The 25,916-nt window shown below is 34.2% G+C and overlaps 1 protein-coding gene across 1 annotated transcript in view; it reads left to right on the forward strand.

Moving 5' to 3' along the window:
* LOC145678672 (xylulose kinase) overlaps window positions 1-25,916 on the forward strand; it is a 106,856-nt gene that overhangs the window by 15,468 nt on the left and 65,472 nt on the right. Inside the window, exons 2-3 of the mRNA XM_081749064.1 lie at window positions 20,597-20,679; window positions 22,258-22,408. Coding sequence (XP_081605190.1) covers window positions 20,597-20,679; window positions 22,258-22,408 — 234 coding nt within the window. The remainder of the gene's footprint in view (window positions 1-20,596; window positions 20,680-22,257; window positions 22,409-25,916) is intronic.

Genomic DNA, 25,916 nt, shown 5'->3' on the forward strand with positions numbered 1-25,916 from the left:
AATATTAAGGAGACGCTTGCAACGACGTCCTTATCGTTTGCAGTTGCTACAGGTCTAAAGACTACGGTTTACGTGCCAATTTGGAAAGTGAAATATTGCTGCATAACAATGAAGATTTTCTGGATCGTGTTGTCTTCACTGGTAAATCGACATTTCACCTAAGAGCTAATGTGAACACTCATAATGTTTGTATCTGGCCGTCAGCAAATCCTCAGGAGATTGTACACTTGAAAAGAGACTCCCCTAAATTGAATGTGTTTTGTGCCATATGGCGGAAAGTTTATGGGCCTTTCTCGCCTATCGACTAGATTTGTGCCGTGTGACGAATGAATCTCACATTGAACACTTGTAGCAAAGACTGAGGTGCTCTTTTACTTCATGCATTGCTTATAATTGTACGTAAAATGTAATAAGTGCTACGAAGACTTAAAACCCCAAAATTCATTTTGAAACACCCTGCATTTCTCACCAACAGTGTTGGAACTAAGATGTAAAAAGGAGAGAAAATTTTCCTTATAAAGTTATTGTTTACAACAACGATATTATTATTAGTCGAGACTATAACTACAACAACAACACGAGTTAGTAGTCAAATAAATGTAATCAAATGTATACTCGGTGGCCCAGGTGGCCAAAGTGTCACACACGGGTGTGTCATTTGTTTAATCCGCTCCTGTGTGGACACTAATTAAGATATCGGGAAATTATTCTTGCAAGATATGGTTGGACTATAGGTTATCATATTATTTTTTTTTTTCTTTTGGTGTCGAATTTCCTTTACTTCTTTTTTCCCTGTAGCTTCCTTCGTTGTAGAAAGACCTCCTTAAGACTTGCCAGGTAGATACCTCGGATGGATACCTAACTGTTGACATCAATTGGACGGGCCTGCACGCAGTGTTGTCAATTAAGGAAATTAAAATTTTCCTAAATTTGGGCAAAAAATCAGAAATTTTTGTTTTAAATCCGTACCTATACGTCCGAGTGCAAGTCAACTTACGCCAATCGAACATTTGTCCTTACTTAACAAACGCAAGTACAGATCGTTACAATGGGGTAATTAGGGAACGCACGAAAAATTCGTATTTAGGTTCTAACCCTCGATTTTTCTAGTTTTTCCCTACTTTTCTGTTTACCGTAATATATTTTTGGAATTAGAAGTTTTGTTCCTTAAATATCGTCATAATAATTGTAGGATATATTAGTGGTGTACCAATGTTTAATTTAAGATGGTTTGCGTCTGTCTGGTAGCAGTGTTACCAGCTACAGAAAATTTTAATTTCAGATTTTAGGGGTAAATTTTGGAAAAATTATCTGTTTTGTCTCTATTATTTCCCTCTTGTTGGCTATATCGGACCAAACGTACCAGTATCTAGAATTCTCGTCTTTGCTCTACACAACGCACTATAGAAAGTTTCAATAGGATAATTAGGGGAAGTACAGTTAAGGTTTACAGTAGACCTTGTTCTCTAATTGGGAAGATAACTGTGATTTTTTAAAAGGTAGAATGAGATATTTTTATTGACATGCTTACTTTATTAGATATCGTCACAATACTTGTAGGATGTATTAGAGGGATACCAAAGCTTATTTTAAGGTAATTTGTGTGTGTCTGATAGTAGTATTGCCAGCTACAGAAAATTTTAGTTCCAGATTTTAGCGGCAAATTTTGGAAAAAAATCCCTTTTTTATTTCAATTATTTCCTTCTTGTTGGCTACATTCGAACAAACGTACCAGTGTCTAACAGCCTCATCCTTAGCCTACACAACGCACCATAAAAAGTTTCACTAGTATAATTAGGTAAAGTACAGTTGAGATTTATAATAAACCATGTTCTGGAAATGGTAAGAAAATGGTGAATTTCTGAGGTAGAATGAGATTTTTTTTTCAATTTCATGCTTACTTTGTTATATATCGCCATGATACTTGTAGGATATATTCTTGGAGTACTAAGGTTTATTATCAGATACTTTTGTCTGATGGCAGTCTGTCTGTCTGATGGCAGTGTTTCCAGCCAAAACAATTAATTCCCGCTTTTATGTAAAAAATTCGGAGAATTTCCCTTTTCCCCTCTATAATTACCCTCTTACTGGCTACATTGAAACAAACGTACAACTACCTGAAAGCTTCCTCTTTGCCCTAAAGAACGCATCATAAAAAGTTTCAATAGGATAATCAGAGAAGCTGTAGTTTTGGCATATTTGATTTTTACTTGTGAGGCGTAAAAAGTTTCAAAATTTCATGTGTATGACAGAATTTTTTCTTTCCCTCTGTGAATGGAAGCCAGCAACTTCAGGATTTCACTGTAGCTTGTCAACACACCAAAGATTTTTTTTAGGAGACTTGAACCCATATAGCAGCAGTGGTACTAGATACAAAAAAAAAAAAAAAAATTGAAATTCGGTTAGGGATTTTTTTGTAAATTTTCACCCCTACATTTCCCTCAATAATTTCCCACCCATTGGCAACACTGCAATGCAACTTACACCAAAAAATAGCCACATCCATTTTCTAAGAAACAAGACCTTAACCATATCAATCGAATGAATGGTTTTTGAGCAGTAAGTCACTAACTGGAAATGTAGAAAAACGCCAAAAATGACCTGGGGCCGAAAGGACTAATCACACAATTTTGCTAGTATATAGGTACAAAGAAACAAAAGATTTGTAAGTTACGAGGGCTTCGACTCAAGTTCTGTTGATTATTTCAATAATCTGCAACGTAAATCAATAAATAATAGTCGCCAGAAAAAAAACAGACATTTGAAAAAAAACGTGAAAAAGAACGGTTTTTTATTGAAAAAAAAACTTCACAAAAAAAAAACCGTTTTTTTACAACACTACTCACGACACTTTTCACACTAGCCATTGCTGACATGACACTTCACAAACACACTGGTGTAACAATGCATAGGTGTGAGTGAACTGTTTTTCTATTTAAGTGTCCATGTGATGAAATTTATTCACTGTGCGCTGCCGTGTTGAAGTACATGTATCTAATTTCAATAATAATAATAATAATAATAATAATAATTTTGGGGAATCTGCTTTAGTATGAGTTTGTATGGAAATACTGTAGCGATTATGATAGCTCAGTCTATTATTCCTGATTGCCACTCCAATAGATAGTACACAAAATATCCTACTAATTATATGCAAATAAGCAACAAAATTTTACTAGCCCAAGGAAAAAAGCTACTAGCCCACATACCACAATAGAAATCATTTACTTCCTTTTGGTATGATATTAAATACTCGCCCGCATCGATGACACATCCCTATATATATATACAAGGGCGGATCCAAGGGGGGCTATAGCCCCCCCCTTGACCCTAAGGTATACACTGGATAAAATGGACTTCAATCCTGTTTTCCACTGGATAAAGCTTCAAACTATGGTTTAGCCCCTCACTTGATCATATCCTGGATCCGCCACTGTATATATATATATATATATATATATATATATATATATATATATATATATATATATATATAAATGCTACAACAGCAATTAAAAGCGCCTGAGCTCCAACCTATAACTTTAGCTTTCAAATCTTCCATTTACGGTTATGTGTGATTTCACGTTTAACAGAGACAAACATTTTAAGTATTTGTACTTTAAATAGTCTAAATTAGTTAACTATATCTTTTTCATAAAGTTTATGATATAAAATTATTGTTCAAAGCCTTTGTATTTTAATAAGCATTCTCTAAAATCAATGGATGTGAATTGTGCTTCCATCTTCCGAGCTCTGTTAAACTATATGTTGAGGGCGTTTATATGTTTGTGGTCAATCCTTTCGACAATGAGATCTCGGAAACTACAGGCTCTGGAAAGATGACGTTTTCACTGATCGATTGGAAATTTTGCGTAGGTGTCCAGTTCTAATTGAATATTAAAAAAAAAAAAAAAAAAACATGGCCACTATTGCTTTATTACATTTTTTTATGGTACACTGAAAGCGCTGAAATTAAAAAAAAAACTAAAGCATCATATCCTATGCATTATACATTCCAACACCACATTGCTGTATATTAGGGTTATATATGTCTCAGGCGTTTGTTTCATGGCCAAATAATAATGAAAAAGGAAGGATAACCATTTCTCGAGTCTAAGATAAATCTTCATTTTTTTGAGTGTTTTGCCCAGTGAACACCATATATAACTGACATTATAATTAATTGTATATGTAATGTATTTGCTTATTACATTCTGCATGCAAGAAGAAAGAAAACACTGGTCATACATGAATTAGAAACTCCAACCGGAAGTAGGCTCAAATCTTGCAAACGGTGCGAGATATTGAGAAAAAATAATCGAAAAAATCTCCCCTTTATGATACCCCTTGCAATTTTTTTTTTTTTTTTTTTTTTTTTTTTTATATCAAGACGTCTTTCACTTGTGTCTGTAAAGGGACATGTACATATGTTGTGAGGAATGACAAGGAGATTTATGGTCATATGCGAATGATGCGCTGTGTAGAGAGCGCAGGTTCAGCTAGTATGTGTGTGTGTGTGTGTGACTTTATATCCTGTCTATTATGTCGTGGATAAAGAAGTGTAGGTGTAAGACTGTCTATACATTCAGTTTTACTACAGATATTCACTGTTGCTGTGAGTGCTTCTAGCCTTCCATATCGTTAAGATTTGTTCTAGCTAAAAAGAAATAACTGAAGTTGGCTCTATAATGAACAGAAGTGTGTGTAAAAGTAAGCTTTGAGGTGTGTTTTGCAGAATTCTTGATGGTCAACAACTGTACAAGTGTGTCTGTTTTCTTCGATTACTTCGAAATTTCAAGTTAGAAATTTTTGGTCGTATAGACACACCTCTAACCTATTTTCCGAATTCGTCCTCTTTTTCCGATTTGCTAAATGTTTTGTTGCGTCCTGGATTTTTCTTGTTGTCTCCGCTCCTATTACGGTAATGTAGCGTCTGTTTTTCGAAGTACGTGGTTTTTTGGCATTTCACAATTTGTTTCTAAAGTTTTTTAGAATTTAGAGTCGGCAACATTCTGTCCTGTATGTGCTTGAGCCAAACTTACATAGATATGTTTAAAAAAAAAAAAAAAAAAAAACTCGGTTTGGTGACGAACTGTCTGAAACGTGCTTCTCGCAAATATTCAGGAATTATCTTCCACCCAACGTTTGGTTCTCATACCATGATGTTAAAATCTTCATACCTCCCCCCCTTTTTTTTAAAAAAAAACTGTCCTTTGTGTGTGGGTGTCTGAGAAAAGAGCACGAGGCAGTCCAGGCAGGTAGATTTTTGTCCCTCAAGATAACAAAAGGTAGTGTTTCCGTTTATGTCAGGGAGAGTACAAAAATGAAAAAGGCTTTTAATACGTGAAGAAAACAGAAAATAAAGAGTACTGTTGTGTTCTCTTTCCTTTTTTTATTCATACATTATAACAAAAATATAAAATAATGTCCACAAAGTTTCCAATAAATCCATATAAAATTAAATAAAATCAAATTTATATAAAGATCGATGTAGGGCAATTGTCACAACTTTTTGGGAATCTATGATAGGCCTATACCTAATAAATTTTGAGTTCGTTGTCTAATTTTTCTCAGTTTCGTGCCCTACTTCTCTATCATTATCATCACAAAGTGTACAATTAAATAAGCGCACTAGTAAGGACTTGGGTCATGAAAATGCATTCGAATCTCACGTGACGGAACACGTTCCATCACATGTTCCTTGATCCTAGTATAAACTTTTTGACCGTGAAATCGAAATATTTTTGGACCCTGTGAAAAAGTCATAAATTCTGTTATTTAATTTAAGTGGGAACTCGGAACGTAGGATTCCAGTTTAACATGGAATTCGAATCTAACTCGCGTCTTACGTTAACCATATATTCATGAGCGACCTCGTATTTTACTTCTGAAAATACCTAATAGACATAGCATCTAGAGAATATATTCATTTTTGTAACAGTATATTTTAAAAAATAACATTATACCATTATGAGATTAAGGTTGCTTTAAAAAGATAAACATCACTAGATTAAGTTTATCTAGTAGGATTATTCAGCTAAACAGTTTCAAAAGTTTTGTACTTGTGCTTTGTAATCGACAGTAGAAATTGGAGGACATAAAGAGGGAGAGAAGTAGTGATGTCCAAACCAAAATACATATGTGGTAGGTCAAGACTAAGAAATTAGCCAAGGACCATAGAGTAAAGAGGCTTTTTCAGTTTGCTGTAACTGTCTCAAGTAATGGCAGAGTGGTTGATAATGGAATAATGATTTGCTCCATATTTTGAGAAAGATTTTAGAATTTAACTTTATTGGGAAGATAGTGGATTTGAAAGAGATATGAAAGAAGAAAGTGAAAGATTGAAAAACAATGGTCTGTTTTAAATTTTATTATTTAAATCATAACACGAAGAGCAAAGGGGGCATGGTGGCTTTGGTGTGAGGGGCTCTCTGGTTCCATCCCAGTCTATGTGAGCTTGTAGTTAACACAATCGTATCAGTGAGTTTTTCCAATGTTCTCCAATTTTTGTACACTCTCATTCCACCAATTCTTCCATAATCATTCACTTTTCATTAACGATCCGTCACTTTTTAGCCAATAGCGTATATGTGGAACGCAAAACTAGGAATATTATTTCACCAAAAGCAAAATCTTACGAGCCTCCACTGCTTCATAAAATGCACTGATGGGTATCTTCAAACAAATATACAAGAATGGACAATTGTAGCCTCAGGATAATTAATGCATTATACAATTACAAGCTTACTGGAAGAAAAATTTAAGCACTTTTTCTAGTATTACAGATGCTATTATATGCTGGAAAATAATGCTTTTCATTTGCTGAGTCACAGTGTATCAGCCATTGATGGAACACTAAAATCTTAATTAATTAAATGCTTATCTTATGGTAATTATTTTTTTAAAAGAATGTATTACGTGCAATTCCTTCGTAATAACGTCGTACGATATTGTTGACTGAAGATGGTTGATCTCATTTGTCAGCACATTTAATTATTCGATTGAAATTAATAGGAAAAATACTGAAATTCTCGAGGAAGAAGAACTAAATCGGATAGACGTTATAGGCTTATTCATGGTACTATGTTTTTATACCAAGCGAACAATTAGGTTTCTTGTTACATAAAGTGGACGGCATTGGTTAAGAAATTAAATTTCCCGTTGAGAAAGAGAATAGTAGCTCTCGTCACTTTTTGGGTTTGAAATGAAATAAAAGTTTTAGTTTTACTTTCTGCGATTGTGTCCTTTAGGGTAAGGGAGTCGGATGATTGATGAAAGTGAGTGAATTACTTGGTGAAATGAGAATATGGGGGGGGGGGGGAACTCGCGGACATGATGTTGTTCAGTATAAATTACCATGGCCAAGGAAACAGAGACCCATCATACTAGAGGTGAGGGAGCTAACATTGAGCCCCAATTTCTTTATTTCATCATTGATAAATTTGTAATTAGAGTGTATATATATCGGGTGGTCTAAAACTCGTGTGCATTTTCAGCGGGATGTGATTCCGTTCATCAAATAAAAGAAAAAAAAAGTTTTATTAAACATCAGTCGAAAAAAGGATTTTTTCCAATGTTATAAACCATCGAAAATGCAAAATATCATGGTTTAAAACTCCCTGGGTTGTAAACCATGGGACTTACGGCAAGCGGTTCAAGTAATTACACAGAAATTGCTATGCATCATATCTAAGTATCCATGTTTTGCAATTTTCTGATATCGTAGAAACGAAACTGAGGACATTAGTTTCGTCGGTACCGGAGGATTCAGAAACATGGATATTTAGATAGAGCATGTGTGTAATTCCCTGAACCGTTTTCGGTAGGTCCCGTGTATTTTGAGCCGGGGCGTTTTAAAACCTAATTTTTCGCATTTTTGGCGACTTATAACTCTGAAAGAAGGTGTTTTTCAACCCACGCGTATTTCTTTCATTTGATATGAAGAATTGACTCCCCCGCTGAGCACGGGCGCGAGTTCTAGATCACCCGATATATACAAAAATATAAAAAGTTTCTCATGTTCATATATAATAGTACACGATCTCTAGAAAAAAAATCACTGAAACTCTTACAAGTTAGCATCTTGGAGGATATCTCAATGAGGAAATTAATTGCATCTTACAGTTAGAAAAAGAAATTGGTATAGGAATACATTACTATAAATAAATAAATAAATAAACAAAAAGTACCATTACATAGAGGAAACGAGGAAAGTGGGATATCTACGATGAAATTACGACTGTTTCAGAGGGAGACGAGTCCCCCCCCGAAAAAAAGTGTAGAAAAGGAAATAGACTAAGGTTGAAAGTATTTATATGGAAGAAGAAAAGAAATAGGAGGAACACATGACTGTTACATTTGTTGTTAAGGAGTAGTATTAAGTACTTGCATTAAACTTGTCTTCTGAATGTCGTGGCATAATGAAATCAAACAAGATACATAAGGAAAAATTACAATTAATATATGACTTCAAAGTGTATATGACAATAACTATGGCAAGAGAAAGTAGTTAAATGCGAATGGTAAGAAAAAAAACGCAAAAGTTTTCAGATCACAATTTTCTGCTGGCTGAGGTAGAAATCCTCTGAAATAACATTTGTTTGAAATTCGGAAGGGAAATATATGAGTTGAAGAAAAGTAGATATAGGAACTAACTAGTTGTGGGAGTATTTTGAACTTTGTGAGTAAAGATACTGTATCATGAAAGTAGTACGACTAGGAATCGTGTATATTAGAAGAAATTTTCGAAAACTAGGGAAAGAAAAGTATGGAAACAAAGTTGCACTGAAGAATATAAAATAGTATGTAGGAAGTTAAATGCGAATTTAGAAGGGAAATCGAAAAAGACTGGGAAATGTACAATAGACATAAACGTGAGCAGAGGAAGGATAGAGGAAATATGGTGACCGCCGTATTCTAATGAATACAAGAATACAATTGCCCCAGCAGTAAGCCCAAGTATTTGTAGAGTTGAAACTTCTAAAAGGAATGGGGTCAGTCCACGTCAAATCATTGCACAAAAAGGACTTTTCAAACCTTACCATCTCAGATTGTAATGAAAGTTGGTGAAAAGCAAGAGCTTGTGGAGTAAACAATAATTGCTAAGTTATAAGCACCAGTGACAAGTAGTTGTCAGATAGCAGTGTTGCCAACCTGACAAAAGTGTCATTTTTCATAAACATGCTAAATAAGAAAAATATTGACAAAAAGTGCTCTTTTTCGTAAACATGCTAAATAAAAAAATTATAGCTTCGCTCTTAATTTAGATAAAATCGTCATGCTGGGCTTGTAAAGCTGAAGGAATGCCCTTTCAATAAAAAATAGGTGTGAATTATTTCAGTTATTTTTTTGGGTCAAGGTCACACAGTGTGACCTTTAACTTCAAATATCTGAAAAAATGCATTTTTGTAAAAGAAAAAAAAATGTCATGGTATCCATCTGTTGTGTAAATTTCATGTTGGGATGGCTACGGAAACAAAAGTTACAAAGTAATGAACCTAGCAGACTTCAATAAAAATGCCATATTAAGTGGGTGAATATGATGTAAGAATCTTTAAAGTGTGATATAAATCTCCTTGAAACAAGTAAATGTTGCATATTTCAAAATGGTACTCATCTACAAGTGAAGATGGTGTTGGTTTATTCTTTGCATTCTGTTTTGTGTGGTAATACATTATATGTGATACCAGTAGCTGTAGCTGATAAATTATATGTGATACCTGTAGCTGTGCTCGGGTTTCTTGAAGCAAAAACGTGAGTAATTGGAACAGTCAGAACATCAGGAGGTTGGGGATGTAAACTGGGTAAGTTGTTGGAAAATGCGGAGATCTGCTTATCAGCCTACCTACTACCACTGTCTGTCAATTATAATGTGCAACCCACCTCAAGTGCAGTGCTTCTTCCAGCAGTGCACTGAATGCCCAGGAGCGGACAAGGTGAGGGGCATTCTGAATAACGTTCTTCAACAGAATACAACTGAACACGTTACCTTCAAACAGTTGGTTACTTCTAATACATGTGCCCTTCAGACATTAGTGGGTTAAAAAAAAAAAAAAAAATCGGCACGAGAATTACAACTGAAAACACAGCACGTGTTAGGCATTTCTACCTCACTTTACAGACAGCACGCACTATACTAACATGTGTTTTATATTTCGCACAACACTATATAATCACTGCTCTCTCTATATTTTTATACTACTGCTAAGGGCAGTGGCAGAGCTATTCCGGGGCCGGGGGCTCCTAGGCCCCCATTTTTTTAGTGATTAAAATAATTTAGATGGTTATTTATATATTTTTTGAAGTTTATAATAAATTCATAATATGCTTATCATAATCTGGGGTCTGGCTGGCAACCTCAGTTCTTATCTTCTACCTAGGTAGATCCGCCTCTGGCTGAAGGAAAAACAACCAACAGAAACGTCCCTCAAGAATCCAACACAAAGCAAGACTGCTGACGGACCCAAAACAATCTATTAAATCCACTGCACTCTTCAAGATTAATCAGCTGCGGACAAGAAAGTGGTTGCTGACTCTCATTTCCGCGCTAGCCCACGGGTGACGTCAGCATTTGCGATTCATCAAAAACAAACACGAACGAGACAACTTATCAAGATTTAAAAAAATAACGTGTCACCTAAAGTTTTTTTACTCTTTCTATTGCACCAAACTTGATTTTAACTCGAACTGCTTCTTTAAGGTTACAAAATACTATGAGCGAGGGCTCCGATTTGTAGTAATATTTTACTACTCTTACTAGTAATATTTTATCAAATTTATTTCTTACTCGTCAAGATTTTACCAGTTTAGTTTTTGATCTGCGCCATTGACATACATAAGCTAAGACAACGATGGAAAACGTACAAATTTAGGAGAAATGATATTTCTAAAAAGTTAGTTTCCTGTCTTTTCTATGTATAAAGAAACAAATATTTATACCCTTTCTATAAGTCCGTTGTAGATCGTAATTTATATTGAAAACTAATTCGGAAATTAACTAGGAAAAAAAAAAAAAAAAACAATTTTCAGTAATTATTCATAATGTTTTCCCTGCGTACAGCCACGAAAGAAAGTATTTTTCAGTTGATAAAATTTCTTTTCCCAATAACTCAATAATAAATTAAGCTATTAAGAGTACCGATTTTGGCAAGTTATCAAATCATAACTGCGCTAAGAATAACAACAAAAAGAGCAAAATTAATTCATTTGTTCCCGAGTTATTGGCAAAAGAAAATTTGTCAGTGTGAAATACTTTCGTTTCTGTGTGTACAATTACAAATAGATAGCTCAAGTTTTAGCATTTGTTCCTTCTTTACTTTTATTCTGAAAAAGCAAACGTTTATGAGGTAGTAAGATTGAACTTTGGACAGCAGAATTCGTCTTCATACCGATGAAGTATGCTAGTCACATCGAAACCAATAATAGAAGGGGACATATTACCGCAGTAGTTGGAAGATCCTCACGTGTAGTGTGGCCGAACTTACCCTAAAAGTAACTACCCCTTCTGAAGTTTTCTCAGAAGAAAACTACTTTTAAGTTACCGTGTTATAGGGTTGTTAATGGTATTTTCATTTATGAAATATAAACAAAATTGTTAGAGCCGTTTGCGAGAAAATAGCAAATTTTGATTTTCACCTTCGAAACTGCCTTTTTTTTTTTTTTTTTTTAAGGATGATCTGGATACATTGAACGGTATGGCCTCTAGGCGAGTGTACATGCATCGGGACGGACAGACATAGAACAGAGTTTATTTATCGAGAATTTTGGGTTAATCAGTTTTGAAATTAGATGGTTTGATTGTTGTTTAACCCTTGTGTGTTACCGTGAAAAAAAATATGGCATAGGAGATACCGTGGGGCTCCTTGGGGACTCTAATTAAAAATAAATAATTATTGGTGTTTCGTAGATAAATTTCATACATTTGCAGATACTTTTCAAAACAATACTTTACTGCATTGCACTCCAATTCAGACTCACAGTCGACATCACTGACCTCATCGTCATTCAAAATAGAAAAGAAATAGTTGACGGCCTTTTCATCAGATAAAAGGCACAACTACAGCCAGGGGTGTAGCCAGCAAGTTAATGTAGGGGTGGCCCGTCGTTTTTCAAGGGGGGCCAAGCCAAAAAAATGTGTTGCAGCTAGTGTTTTTGAGTCCTGAAAAAAAGCGGAAAATTTTGGTTTTCTTCCGGAACACTAAAACCACTGTTTTTTAAGTTTATTATTATTATTATTATTATTATTATTATTATTATTATTATTATTATTATTATTATTATTATTATTATTATTATTTTATTTTTCTCCATAAATTATATTCCAGATAGTTTTTATTACATTTAACCCAGAACTACTGTCCCGGACCAAATGTTATACCTTTGTGCGTAACTATTTCAGTTTAAGTCTTTGTACACAGAACCTATCTACATAAGATTGATTTTCTTTGAAATTGCACTTAATTTCTTTAAGATTTCCTAACAAAAATATTTATTTATTATTAGTGACTAAACAAACATAATTATTTTATTAACAGCTATATCTTACTTCCTGTTTTACACCTAGTAGCATTATTTTAAATGCGAATGAAATCCAAACTGCAAAATTGAAAGAAACTTTGTTTTTCACCAAATTTCCATATGATAAAAAATGTTTTATAAAACACGAGGTAGAGCATATAAAAATATAATGTACTTACAAATTAATTTAGTACCAATGTTTTATGGTAGCATTTATAGTACCTTGTTAAAACGTTTGTCATCAAACTGTCAAATATAAATCGCAGTAAATTGTGTAATCTGCTGTCACAAAAAAAGTATACTATGCTACTTTCCGACCGGTATAATTCAGAGATACCATCAGCGGCGTAGCAAGCATTACAAGATTGAGGGGGAAGGGGAGGGATGAAACTTGACATTGCCAAGTCTTGATTTTAAAAATTGCCAAGTCTTATTTTTAAAAAATGAAAAGTGTTCCAAAACCTTAGTCTCACTTTTACCAACCCTGTGGAAATCTATTACAATAACCTTATTTTCATATTCGTCCCATTCCATGCCTCGTCTGAGATACGAATACGAACAGCCCTTGCCCCACTTTCGAGTGCAATTTTACACCTCAACTGAGGATCATTATCACCATGTACGCACATGCATAAAATCCGAAGTTTGTGCCCCTTTGCATCTGCACACGGGGCAGTCGCCCCACCACAAGGCACGGCACTGATTGACATCCATTTTAGCTTTTCTCCCCACCGAGCAACACCCCTACCCCAGAAATCAACTGTGATACCATTCCCAAAACACATTTTGTTCAATTCTCCCTACTCGAAAAGCCCTGTAAATAGTCTTACTACAAAACAACTGAAATAATCTATTGTTTTCCTCCGTATTAATATGATCACTTTTCTTCAAAGGGAAAGGTCTATTCACACACAAAGCAGATACGGTTACACAATATATTCACTCTGGTATCAAAATCTACTTTCAATTGATATTTTACTATTGGGAAAAAACTCTTAAATTTGTCAAATTTACATACTATACATAGTAAAAAGTTTATACTAACCAGTCACTGCCTTGTTCTTATTTTAATTATAGGCCTATTAATTCATATTATTCTCTTAGTAATCTCCACAATCTGCGTGTTGTCTTGTATATGCTCTTGTATCAAATGCTTTTGCGTCCAATGCTCTACCTGCAACCGAAACGCTTCTTCTGTCTGTCTTTGTTTTAATTTTTCACGCCACCTCTATTCAGCTTTTGTCAGTGGTACAATTTCCCGATTTTTCATTAAAGATTCTTCAAAATGTTTAGGAATATCAAATGAACAAAAGTGAAGTGTGATCACTTGCAGAGTCGGATTTAGGTTTAGGGGGGCCCTAAACTGTTGAAGGTAATGGGGCCCTTTACGTGTCCAGGTGAACGTAGGCACCCTATATATACTAATAGATAAACTAATGATATTTTAGGAAGCAGGCTAGCAGAAAGGACACCATTACTTATATCATAGTACCCTACACAACAGGAAACACTGTTGCTACGTACTACGTATATGTAAATTTTATTTTATTGATTGATTTTCTTATACATTGGAAATGGATATCCAGTTTTCTTCAGGTTTTCGGGGCCCCCAAGACAGTGGGGCCTTAAGCTATAACTTGTTTAGCTTATACATAAATCCGGCACTGATCACATGCAACAAGTAAAGAAGCTTTCAACGAATATATCAATTTATTTCAAGATAGGAAACTACAAAAAATTTATGCCAAGTCTATAAAAGAACTGATAATGATTTGCAGCACGAACAAAGCGGCATTCTTCAAATTGCCAACTAGGTATTTTAATTTGCCAACTTGTTAAGAAATTGAGAACTTTGGGATGGGAAGCTCCACCCTTAGCCCCCTTAACGATGCCCCTGGATACCACACTATTTTTCCATTGGTATGGTAAAATAGTATTTCCCATACTATTTTACCGTAAATTATAATTGTATGTAAACTTTGTTTTTTTTTTTTTTTTTTAATGACTGAAGCGAGGTAATCTTACTATGAAGTTTTATAAGCTGGTCATTTGGGGGGGCCAAGAACTTATTTGGGGGGGGGGGGGCTGGCCCCGACAGGCCCCCCCTTGGCTACACCCCTGACTACAGCCCAGAATAGTCAAGACATGTCATTTTCCTGGGATTGTTATTTAAAGGAACGAGCCTCAGCCCTATAAAACTAGCCACTTTGTTATAATGTAAACAGGCTTTAATATATACAATATATATATATATATATATATATATATATATATATATATATATATATATATATATATATATATATATATATATATATATTGTTTCAAACTGTAACCTGAGGAAGAAAGACAATGTTACAAACAATGTAGCGTACTGTAAGAAAACCTTTATTCTTACTACACACCCAACTATCTTTATTACGTCAATCATGAAGAGTTATCGGGAGTAATGATTGACATCTATTGAGCATTATATAAACTACTAATTTTGCTCATTTGGTAAGAAGAAACAGAAAGAAAAGAAAGAATTATTTGCTTGCATGAGTATTACCTTGGGGTCCTTTTACGACCTCAGTGGCAAGCAATCATTTTTTTACGTAATAGCAAAACAACAGCGAACGATATTTTGTATATTAAACATATGCTGGGGAGAAAATACAAGAACAGACTTACTTACGTTCGTTTAAGAGATATACTGCATTAACTATCTCTGGAGACCCAAAAGGACCGTACGGTAATTCACAACGGTTAAAGGAACAAGATACGTATTTAACAGATGGCAGACATTCCTTGATCTTGTCCTTAATACAGTTTGGTTCCACATCGATGTATTTTTATTCTTTTATTTTTTAAAGAGAAGAAGATGCATAACTTCGAGTAATATAATTTTGTCTCTCTGTAATGAATAAAGTTGCAGTGCTGGATTCCTTTGGTATTGTATTTAGTATATAATGTTTATTGTATTCGCTATTAGAAAAAGTATAACGAAACTTGGCAAAAAAATTCGAAGGAAAATTTGGAGAAAAATTATACGTTTCAATTATTTTATGTTAAAAACGGGTTTTAAAAATTATATTAAAGAATTTACACTTTATTTAATTTTTGAACGTAGCATATGCAATTCTTTAGTCAGAGCATGGGCAGCGATTAGGAGGGGCAAGACGGGGCAGTTGCCCCCCCACTTTTTTGAAGTGACGCCGTATTTATATAATTTCATTAGGAAATGTAAACAGGGTACACACAATTTGGAGAAAAGATCTCTGACTTTTTCCTGACTTTTCATGATGAAAGTTCCAGATTTCCCTGACCCCTGAATAACTTAAAAATATAGAAAAAAGGAAGAAACTCCAGCCTCCACACTCCCCATAGTTGGCCTTGTTCTCTTCCGTTTCTGTTTCTTTCTTTTTTCAATTTTCTTTCTAAAGTAATGTAAATTTACAAACATATGCATTAGGCCGATATTAATTAGGCCTACTTATTGCACAAAATGTAAAGTTACAAACGAAAGTGTGCAGTATACAGAGTACTTAAGATATGAAAAAAAAATACACATTATAATACCAGTTACACAGCATTATAGTAATAAATAGTTCATACATGATTTTACTGATTATTAAAATATATATATATATATATATATATATATATATATATATATATATATATATATATATATATATATATATATATATATATATATATATATATATATATATATATACACACACACACACACACACACACACACACATACATACATACATATATATATATAACACATATAACACATACTTTTGCTGGTGCAGTTGTTAAATGCAACCCATTTAGAAATTTGTTTTCATCCTTTCTCGCATAGTTTTCTTCTCATTGATCTGAATATCCTTCTTGTTCTCTCCGTAGTTTCTTTTCTTCTTCCTCCAGCTCCTTTAGTTGTTGCTGAATCTTCCTTTTCTCTCGTCTCCAGCATTTATTTCTCTTTTCTTTTCCAGATACACCTGATATTGTCTCATTGAACTTCTCACTGAATTTATCATACCTCTTGTAATTATTAATCCTGATGATCCACATATTCTCATCACAGAATCATATATGATCCGTTGAACCACCAGAGATTCTTGTAAGTTGTCAACAATGAGAATTTTATTTATTGTGAAACTACTTTCAAGAAATGCGTTTTCGTGAAAGAAGATAAAACACAATTTCATAACTGACCATAAGTCAACGAAGTTCTTCCCATTTCCTAAGACTAAGTAAAAAACTCATCAAGTTCAATACCATCTCTATCATTGGCTATGAATTCATTCGAGTGTTCTTTAAATTCTTGAGTCTGAGCTTTCACTGTGAGCTGGAGATAATATTTCTTCGCGTTCTCAGCCACTTGTCCAGATATCCTCTTGGCACCATGCAATTCTTCTAGAACAGCGTCTACTCTTTTGAGCAAATGTGCCAGGATGCAGTTAGATATGTGTTTTTCCCAGAAAATTAGTTTCAACAACTATATCAGAGAACACTCCCTCCCTCAATATCATCATTTAGAACAATACATTTTGCGTCCAGTAACAGTAAAGAAATCAACCCTATTTAATAAATTCAGTAATTGAACAATGGACCTAAATCGATTTTTCCCTGACTTTCCCTGACCAATCTGCTATTTCCCTGATCAATCTGCCATTTCCCTGATCAAGCTGCCATTTCCCTGACTTCACCTGATACATTTTTACTTCCCTGACCTTTCCTTGACTTTCACTTATTTTCCAGAATGTGGACATCCTGGTAAAGGTTTTATATGTATTGCTGTTTCATAGGAAAAAAAATGCTGCCATATGATATTTGCCGTTGCGTGAGTACGTATTGGATATTTGTCTTCCCGTGGAGTTAAGAAAGCTACAGGAATTGCGTTTTAATTGCAATTCAAAGCAATTAATATTGTAATTGCATTTTTCCTTAAATGTCATAGCATATGGTTACAGTACTTACTGTATTTCATTTTCTAAGAGTGAAAACATTCATTTAATGGCATGTGTAGAATTAAAAGTATAAGTTGTTAAATAATTCCCAGTTTCAATATAACTTCTGCAAAACAAGCGTCATTATTCATTACTATGATTAATATTATCCCTTCTATTTATTTGTTTTGCAAATTTATTAAATAATCTGATCACACAATTTTCCAGACAGAATTTTAAGATGTTCATGAGCAAGAACTCAAATCTCTTCTTACACTTTCGTTGTTTAAGAGTATAAAGGGCTAGGTACCTACCTGTATTGCTCTTACGAATGTACTTAATAAAATAGAAATACGATATACGGCATTTTAAGTGAAAAAAGATAGTATCCTATTAGTTATGCAACCTTTCATCAAACATTGTTAGAAACAACCAGGAAATCTAACATTGATATACAATTGTTAAGATCATGTCTTGTCCCCCACTTTTAACGTCCAACTGCCGCCACTGAGTCAGAGAATATTAGTTCTAAGTTATTGCAAACTTGTGTATGGAAGTTTTGTGTGGAGGTCAAAACAATTAAATATCCTTAATTTACTTTTAGAGTCAGAATGAATAAGTTGTAGAGTGAACACTTGGGGTGTGAATTCCATCTCAAATTATGTAATCTTTGCAATGGATAATTACCATGTCATTAGGATGATTCAGTTATAATTGTACCAATTATTACTGCGTTCCTTTTGTAACTGCCTTTCCGTTAATCTGCACAGAGTTATGTAGGATATACCAACAGACAATCTTATTTTATTTCTCGACCTTTATTATTTACGAACATAAGTTTTGCTCAATTAGAAAACGTTTTGTAAACTGTAAAAAGGAGAGAAATTTATATTCAATTTAATATGATATATGCTCGGTATTATAAAAATTATACTTACCATAAAGCACCTAACTCATAATTCAACTGTGAACTTCCCGGCAAAATTTTATTGCCATTCTCAGCACAGATTCTTTCAGAAAACAAGGAATTTAAGGGTACAATTTTAAGTTTTCTGAGTATGTTTACCAGTGAAGTTAAGGTACAAATTTCAAATTTGTATGTCAGAAGATGCCAAGGTTCCTAAGTGCAAGTTAAGTTTCGGTAGCTTCCTTCGAACAAGAATGTAAACTTGTAAAGTGAGATGAAACACAAGTGAAGCCAGTGAAACTTCAAACTAATATTTCACTAATATAAATTGCCAGTTTTATATGATACCGGTTATTGCACAGAAAGAGAAGTATGTAGCTACAAGGGAAATTTCGTTGAAAACTTACAGGGAGTAACATGAGTTATAATATAGAGAAGGTTACAGCGGGGTGTACAAGGAGACATCGATTTTTTTTTTTATCTCCCCGAAGTTATTGAGTGATTTAGCTGTAATTTGGCCTATGTAGACATCAGATCTTACATGTATAATTTATTGAAAATTATTCATGTATGTCATTTACTTCCTTTACAGTTGTAAGTACAGTGCACAATTCAAAAGAGGTAAGCTCGTAGGGTGATTAATTTTCAGCATTTGAAGGGTTACAGCACACGGCAGATTCATGATTAAATGGAACTTGTGTATGATGGTGATTCCCATCCTATGACACTGTCGTAAAGTGGAAGAGGAATTTCCAAATAGGTCACATGTCCCTTACAGATGAGTCAATTCCTGGACACGCATCAATTATGGACGCCGCCGCCACAATGAGGAAAATCGACAAGCTGATCCTGGAAGATAGATGAATAACCATCCGTAACAGCATGTAGCAAAGTGAACTCAGTTATGGAGTGTGTGGAAAATAATTTATGAAGAATTGTACACTCTTGTCCAAAATGATTGTCGCATATCTATAACTGTCCTCTTGTAAGAATACAATTTGATGATGATTTTACAAGGTACTTTTCATACTGATACTATGTGCATAATCGGGAAATGTATATTTATGATAAATTTCATAGGAAAATAATTATGAATACGAAAGTTAGAATGAGTAAAACAAAATGTTGCTAAATGGACAAGAGAGTTTTAATTTCGTTTTATTGTTCTCATTTACTGCTCTTTTGACATGAAATTTGCCACATACATGTCTTTGTCGATTATAGATATACTAACATTATAAGAAATACCGGGCGAAATCGTTATCAAACTATATTCCTGCAACAACATATTTATAGACATGCGACAATAATTTTGGACATGAGTGTACATGTGTAAGGTGCCAGCAGAGTCACTTGTTTGTATGGACAAATATTGAATCTATCTGTATGATCCTGAGACAAAAGAGATTAGCAAGGAGTGGAAACAATTCTTATCTTTCGTTAAAAATGGCAAAGGTGAGTATGCTGGTAAGGTCATGCTCTCGCTTTTTTCTTTCTTTGGGGGGGGGGGGAGACTGTCGTGGAGTCATCCGTAAAAACTATCTTCAGAAAGATGGTAACTGCTCACTTCTGAGGAAGTTACGAGATGCTGTCAAGCAAAAACGTCGCCGAATTCTCACTAAAGGAATCTATCTCCTTGCGGACAGTGGTCTGGCTCATGCATACCAGGCAGCGTCGTTGGAGGCTACAAGGTGTAGATTTGAAATATTGCCGTATCCACCTTAGTCTCGTGGCCTAGCACAGAGCGACTTCTTCCTGTTACAAACCTGCAGAATCTACTGCCATTTTAATAACACAGATGTCATAATCTAGGTGGAACAATGATTTTTCCATGCAATCTGCAACGTTCTACAATGACGGCCTTCAACAGGTCAAAAAACGGTGGGAGAAATGTGTAACTTTACATGGAAATTATGTAGAGAAATCTAAGAAAGGAAATAAAACTCAACACACTGTCTCTGTTAATTCATGTTGACAATTAAAACTTTCCGATATTTCCTTAACATAGTTGTACAAGTTTTCTGAAAGGATCTTTGCTAAGGATGACGATAAATTTTTGCCGAAACTTTCACAGTTTAATTTGAGTGCTTTGGGGTAAGTAGAGTTTTAATAAAGGGAGGAAAATTTATTTAAGAGTTAACTTTGTTTAGTTAGTTGTAAAAAGCGCTATTATTATTATTTAATGTGTTATTGCTTTACTTAATACATATTTTCGTTTTGGTTACAGGTGAAGGCTGTAATTGTAAGTGATGATTTATCTGTTTTGCATGAAGCCCAAGTTCAGTTTGACACTGACCTACCTGAATTCAGGTAAATTTATTCCTTAAATACTATTTTATTTTATTTAATTGTAAATGTATGCGTATGAGGCCCATTTCATAACCATTAACTTTCATTAATTCTTTTGATTATCCTCAGTTTTATTCTTATTTAAATTTTTAATTTGCCTTGTGTTTTATTGAAGTTCATTTTAGTCCCCTTTTAGTGTTAATATTTAATACTGTGATGTGCCTAATTTATTCTATTTTGTTGTTATGTGTGCACTTACTTTAATCTCACCATTCTTGTTCCATCTGTTACTTTAAGTGTCTTGTTACCAAATCATTTAATTTTCATGTTTGAATGTTGTAATAAGTGTTATTTTGTTCTAGAAGAGGGAAATTTAGGAAAGAATAGTAATTACACAACTACATCACAAAGCATGAAACATGTTTAATCATTTATGATGTGTTCTAATTTTACTATAAATGAGGATACTAGGAATTAGTCTTTTTTTTCTAATCACCTCAAAATTACGGAAGTGTATGTAAAACATTTTGACCTGGTGTTCACTGGTGTCGCTACAAAATTGTGGCCATTGAGAATCGATGATATGTTTTACTTCTCAACATTCAAAATTTATGAAACTATATTTGACGTTTATTTTGTTCCTTAGGTTTCCTTACCTCTTATACCAGCATTATTATTTTGTTGTTGTTTTTGTTGAAATAAAGTTCCGAGAAGTTACGTAGTCCATAGATATATTCTCTTCATTCTTTTGATTGGAAGCGAATTGAGTTTATACCTCACGTATTTAAGTAAAGCCAAATGCACCTACATCGGAAATGCGTGTAACTTTTCTTTTGGTCCATATCTACAATTATCCCAAAACCCCTAGCACACTCAAATTCAGACCTACTTGTCTCAGAAGACACAATAGAGCATTTGACCATAGTTTCCGCTTAAATGTCCTTAAAATCTATTCCCGAGAATTTATCACGCTCTTCAGAAAGAGATAGGACGACATATCTATTCACGAACCATTCCCTAGTTCTAACTACCTCTCTTCACTACGCTTCGTTTCTCATATAGCTATTTTTATTTCTGTCAATTATTTTTAATCATAGTGTATTCTTTAAAAAATCTACATAATTTTCTATTGTATTATTATTAATTTTTCATCTGACTCTTTTTTTCTTAAATATTTATTATTATTATTTTGTATTTTAATGTTTTTAAAATTCTTTTTATATTATTATTATAAAAAAAAAATCCCTTTTCAGTAATCATCTTTTTTCTCTTGTGTTTCCTCTTCTAAATTGTTTCCAATTCATAATTACTACTCTGTCTTCAATTTTTTCTTCCTAATTCTGCCCCATCTTGTCGATAATTGTTTAGCGGAAGCTTTTTTTGGCATTTCTTCTTTAGTATTGTGTGATAATGATTGTACTGTTTTCTGGTAAACAATTTATATGTTTGAGCATTAACTGTCTCTTTTCTACTTTTCTCCTTCCTCTCTGATGAATCATTTAAGAAAGAGAGCTGCTTGAGTGTTGTGTGATTATGTTATCGTTATTTTCTGGTAGTATGTATAATATGAGATTTTGTATTTGTTTGCTTTAAAACTAGAACACACGGAGGTGTAGTACAACATGATGAAAAGGGCGTAGTGACTGCTCCTACCTTAATGTGGGTAAAGGCCTTAGATATGCTGATGGATCGGCTGCGTGTTTGTGGAGTTGATTTCAACAAAGTTGCTGCTATTTCAGGGACTGCGCAGGTGAGGCAATAGATTCAGTACTCTTGTCAATTTAAACTTTTATATCACACCATAATAAATGTGTTAGTTGATTGAATTTGAGTTTAACGTCTCTTTCAGATCCGAGACTATGTTAAGACATCCAGTTACAACCTAACATGGGATCCGAATAACATGAGCTTGCCTCTCACGCACCGACGGAATAAATTGTTTAAGCCTTATCATATCAATGTTATCGCATAGTGATCGTTATACGAGACTGTAACAGACCTCGATTTAAGACTAAAACCTTTGCATAGCGTGGTAGTTACTATCGTAACTACAGGAGGTGACGTATGACTTAAATAGTTCATTAGGATAAGAGTTTGTCTCTTACACCTTGTAGATCATTTATCTTCTTACATCCTTGTAACTTTTAAACTAATGAACAAAAAACGCAGAAATTTCGTACTATGCAAATATCGACAAGGGACATTGTTTGGCATATTCCAAGATTAAGTGTTGCCAACCCAACAAATTGTATTTTTTCAAATGGTACTACATCAGGTTATTGCATATTTTAAATCTACATGCAAAACGAAAACTTACAGCACCACACTTGTCATGCAATGTTACGAAATAAGTACGCTACTGTATCACAGACTTCGAAAAACAACAAAATGTTGGAGGATTCTACAACAGTAATCACGCAAGTGAGACGAACTGGATAATGCATAGCCAAAGTACCTTAATGTCGAGTACTATGGGTATCATATGACTTATTTCGAACAAGTAGAAACAAAATTTACAATTAATTGAAATTTTGACTTTTATCGAAGGACAAAAACGATTTAGGTAAATATCACATCCAGTTACATACAATGTTTCTAATAGACATAAAGATCATAATATCATTTACAGCATATGGTATCTCAAATCCGGGAGATATTTAAAAAAATGGTGGAATTTTATGTATTGTTTAAAATGGCGTATTTGTAGGATTTTTTAAAGAATTTTTTCTTTATTTATTTTGCTTCTATAACGTTACAGTATTGTTGTAATGTTATAGGTCATGTGATGCCTGCCAGCCACGTGCTACCTATCAACAGAAGCAGACTACATTTTACCTGGTGCCACATGTCAACAAAAGTACGAAGACGTCATTCTACAGCCGAGAATGAATAAGGGCCTACAAACCTACTATATAAAAGGAAACTCAACAGACACCTCTTGGTCAGTTTATCTTGAGATTAGCCTCTTACCACCCCTCCTACTCGGTTCGACTGCTCTGGGCCGTGAAGTTCTTTCTTTATCCTTTACATGTCGCATGACTGACAATACTTCTATATCCTTAATCACTGTGAGTCACCAAACTTTAACTGCTGTTCTGACCATATGACCCAATTTTAAGTGATCTCTGTAAGCGATGCAAATAAATACCCTCTATCTTCCACGAACAAATAATGTATCTTTAAAATACAAACGTCTGTCTACAATCCCAAACAATCAACGGTATTTGAAGTACACCTGTAGCTGTATTGACTGCACATAAACCGGTAATTATTTTTAGGTCCAAGCTAGTGCTTGTTGGAGAACGCCATCTTTCTCCATAGCTTTCTGGATCTCAGAAGTTGTCAATAAAGAGGAATGACTTTTTGTGATATATTGTTGCGAGACTATCTTGCCACCATTCATTGTAGCTAGGGGAAATCTCGACAGAAAATCTGCTAGCTGTACTTGCCGAAAATATAACAACTCCATATCATATTGACTGGTCAATGGTAACCATCTTCAAGTCTAGGTCATGCTGTGGAAGGAAGAGAGTTTGCTCCGAAAATCCACTGAATTGTCTGCAAATCTGTTGTCACTTTGAAAGATCTACCATATAAGAAGTGTGGTTGTGGATCATCTTAATACGGAAGATCCGAGCCAATGCTTCACGCTCGAAGTGTGGATAATTGTGTTCAGCCTCTGTCAATGTAGCAGAAGCATACGCCTTTCTTTTTAACTTCCCATTTATCTCATTGAATAGCACTTCTCCGACACCATGTGGGGATGCGTCTGTCTTTAGTACTACAGGTAGATCCTATCTAAAAGGAAAAAAAAAAAAAATCAGCTCTCTTCAACATGTCCTTGACCGTCTCAAATTAAGATTGATGTACATGTGTCCATATCTGTTTCACATATTTAATAGTCCTGTGCAGAAATTCAGCATGCCTAAAATAGACTGCAACTATACCACATTTGTTGGTGAAGATACGTTAAAAATAGGTGTAATCTTATCCTAACGGTGTTGTCATGTAATTCATACCCAAATATTTAATCTGGTGTGAAAAATACGCTTTCTTGTTTATTGACTTGAAGATTCATTTTTTGTACATTTGTCTAGCACTTTTGATGTTCTGCTGTAACGTTCTTCAAGCCAGTGCCCCTGTCCAGCATGTCACTCAAGTAACAGATAACACCCGTCAAACTTTTAGTAGTATTGTCTATGAATCTTTGGAATATTTGGGCTAAACAATTCAAGCCAAAAGGCAACCATTTATGCCGAAATGATCTCCATGGTGTGTTAACAAGAAAGTATCTTCGCGACTGTTCTTCCACGTTGAGTTGCTGATATGGTTGCCATACATCTAACAATACAAATTACTGAGCATCTTTAGTTTTGTTCAGTAACTTGTCTATCTTTGATAAGGGATAACTCACCTTTTCTGTGATTACATTGATTGTTTTTTAAATTCGGTACATAAACTGACATCTTTCTTCTTAACTACCACTAGTGGTATCGCCCAATTCGAGTATTCTACCTTCTCCATTATGCCTTGCTTACATAATTTATCCAGTTCCGCTGACGCTAACACATATAGGATGTCGTTGCTTTTCTAAAAAAAAAATTGGTAGTGGATCAGTCTTAATTTGTATACGTATTGGACATACATACACGGGGCGTTGTAAGTCATTTTTAAAAACGGTACTATACTCTGTCAGTACTTATCACAGTTACACTCCTGGCCTTCCTGTTCCGTTTACAGAATATTCATTTATTTATTTTTACCTTTGTACCTTTTTTTTTAATTTCTTTTTTTTCTTTCTTTCTTTCTTCGAAATTATTCTTCCTGCCAGCAGATTAGCAGTCACCAGCAGACTAGCAGATCGACTTCATACTTTGTGTGTGTAATGTTGTGCATCCATAGCTATCGCTGTTTTGCTTGTCGAAATTGCGATATGTATTCCCTCCAATTATTGTTCATCTCATCTAACCATGATCTCCCAATCAATGGATTATTCTATTTTTCATCACTATTATAGGCAATCTCCATCTCCTGACGTTCGTCCAAGTTCTGCCCATTAACTGAATTTGAGAACCATCTGCATTCTTTAAACTAAACTTTCCATGCAGACTTCTTAAAAAAATAGCTTCTTACGGTTACTGCCCATTATGAGAAATTCAGCACCCGTGTCAATCAAGAATTTAATAAACTTTGCTACATAAAAATGCTGTATGCATTGCTGCATATATATTTATCCATTTTAACGAATTTAACACGTA

The sequence above is a fragment of the Thermobia domestica genome, chromosome 2 (assembly GCF_964235325.1).
Source record: "Thermobia domestica chromosome 2, izTheDome1.hap1.1, whole genome shotgun sequence".
NCBI lineage: Eukaryota > Metazoa > Arthropoda > Insecta > Zygentoma > Lepismatidae > Thermobia > Thermobia domestica.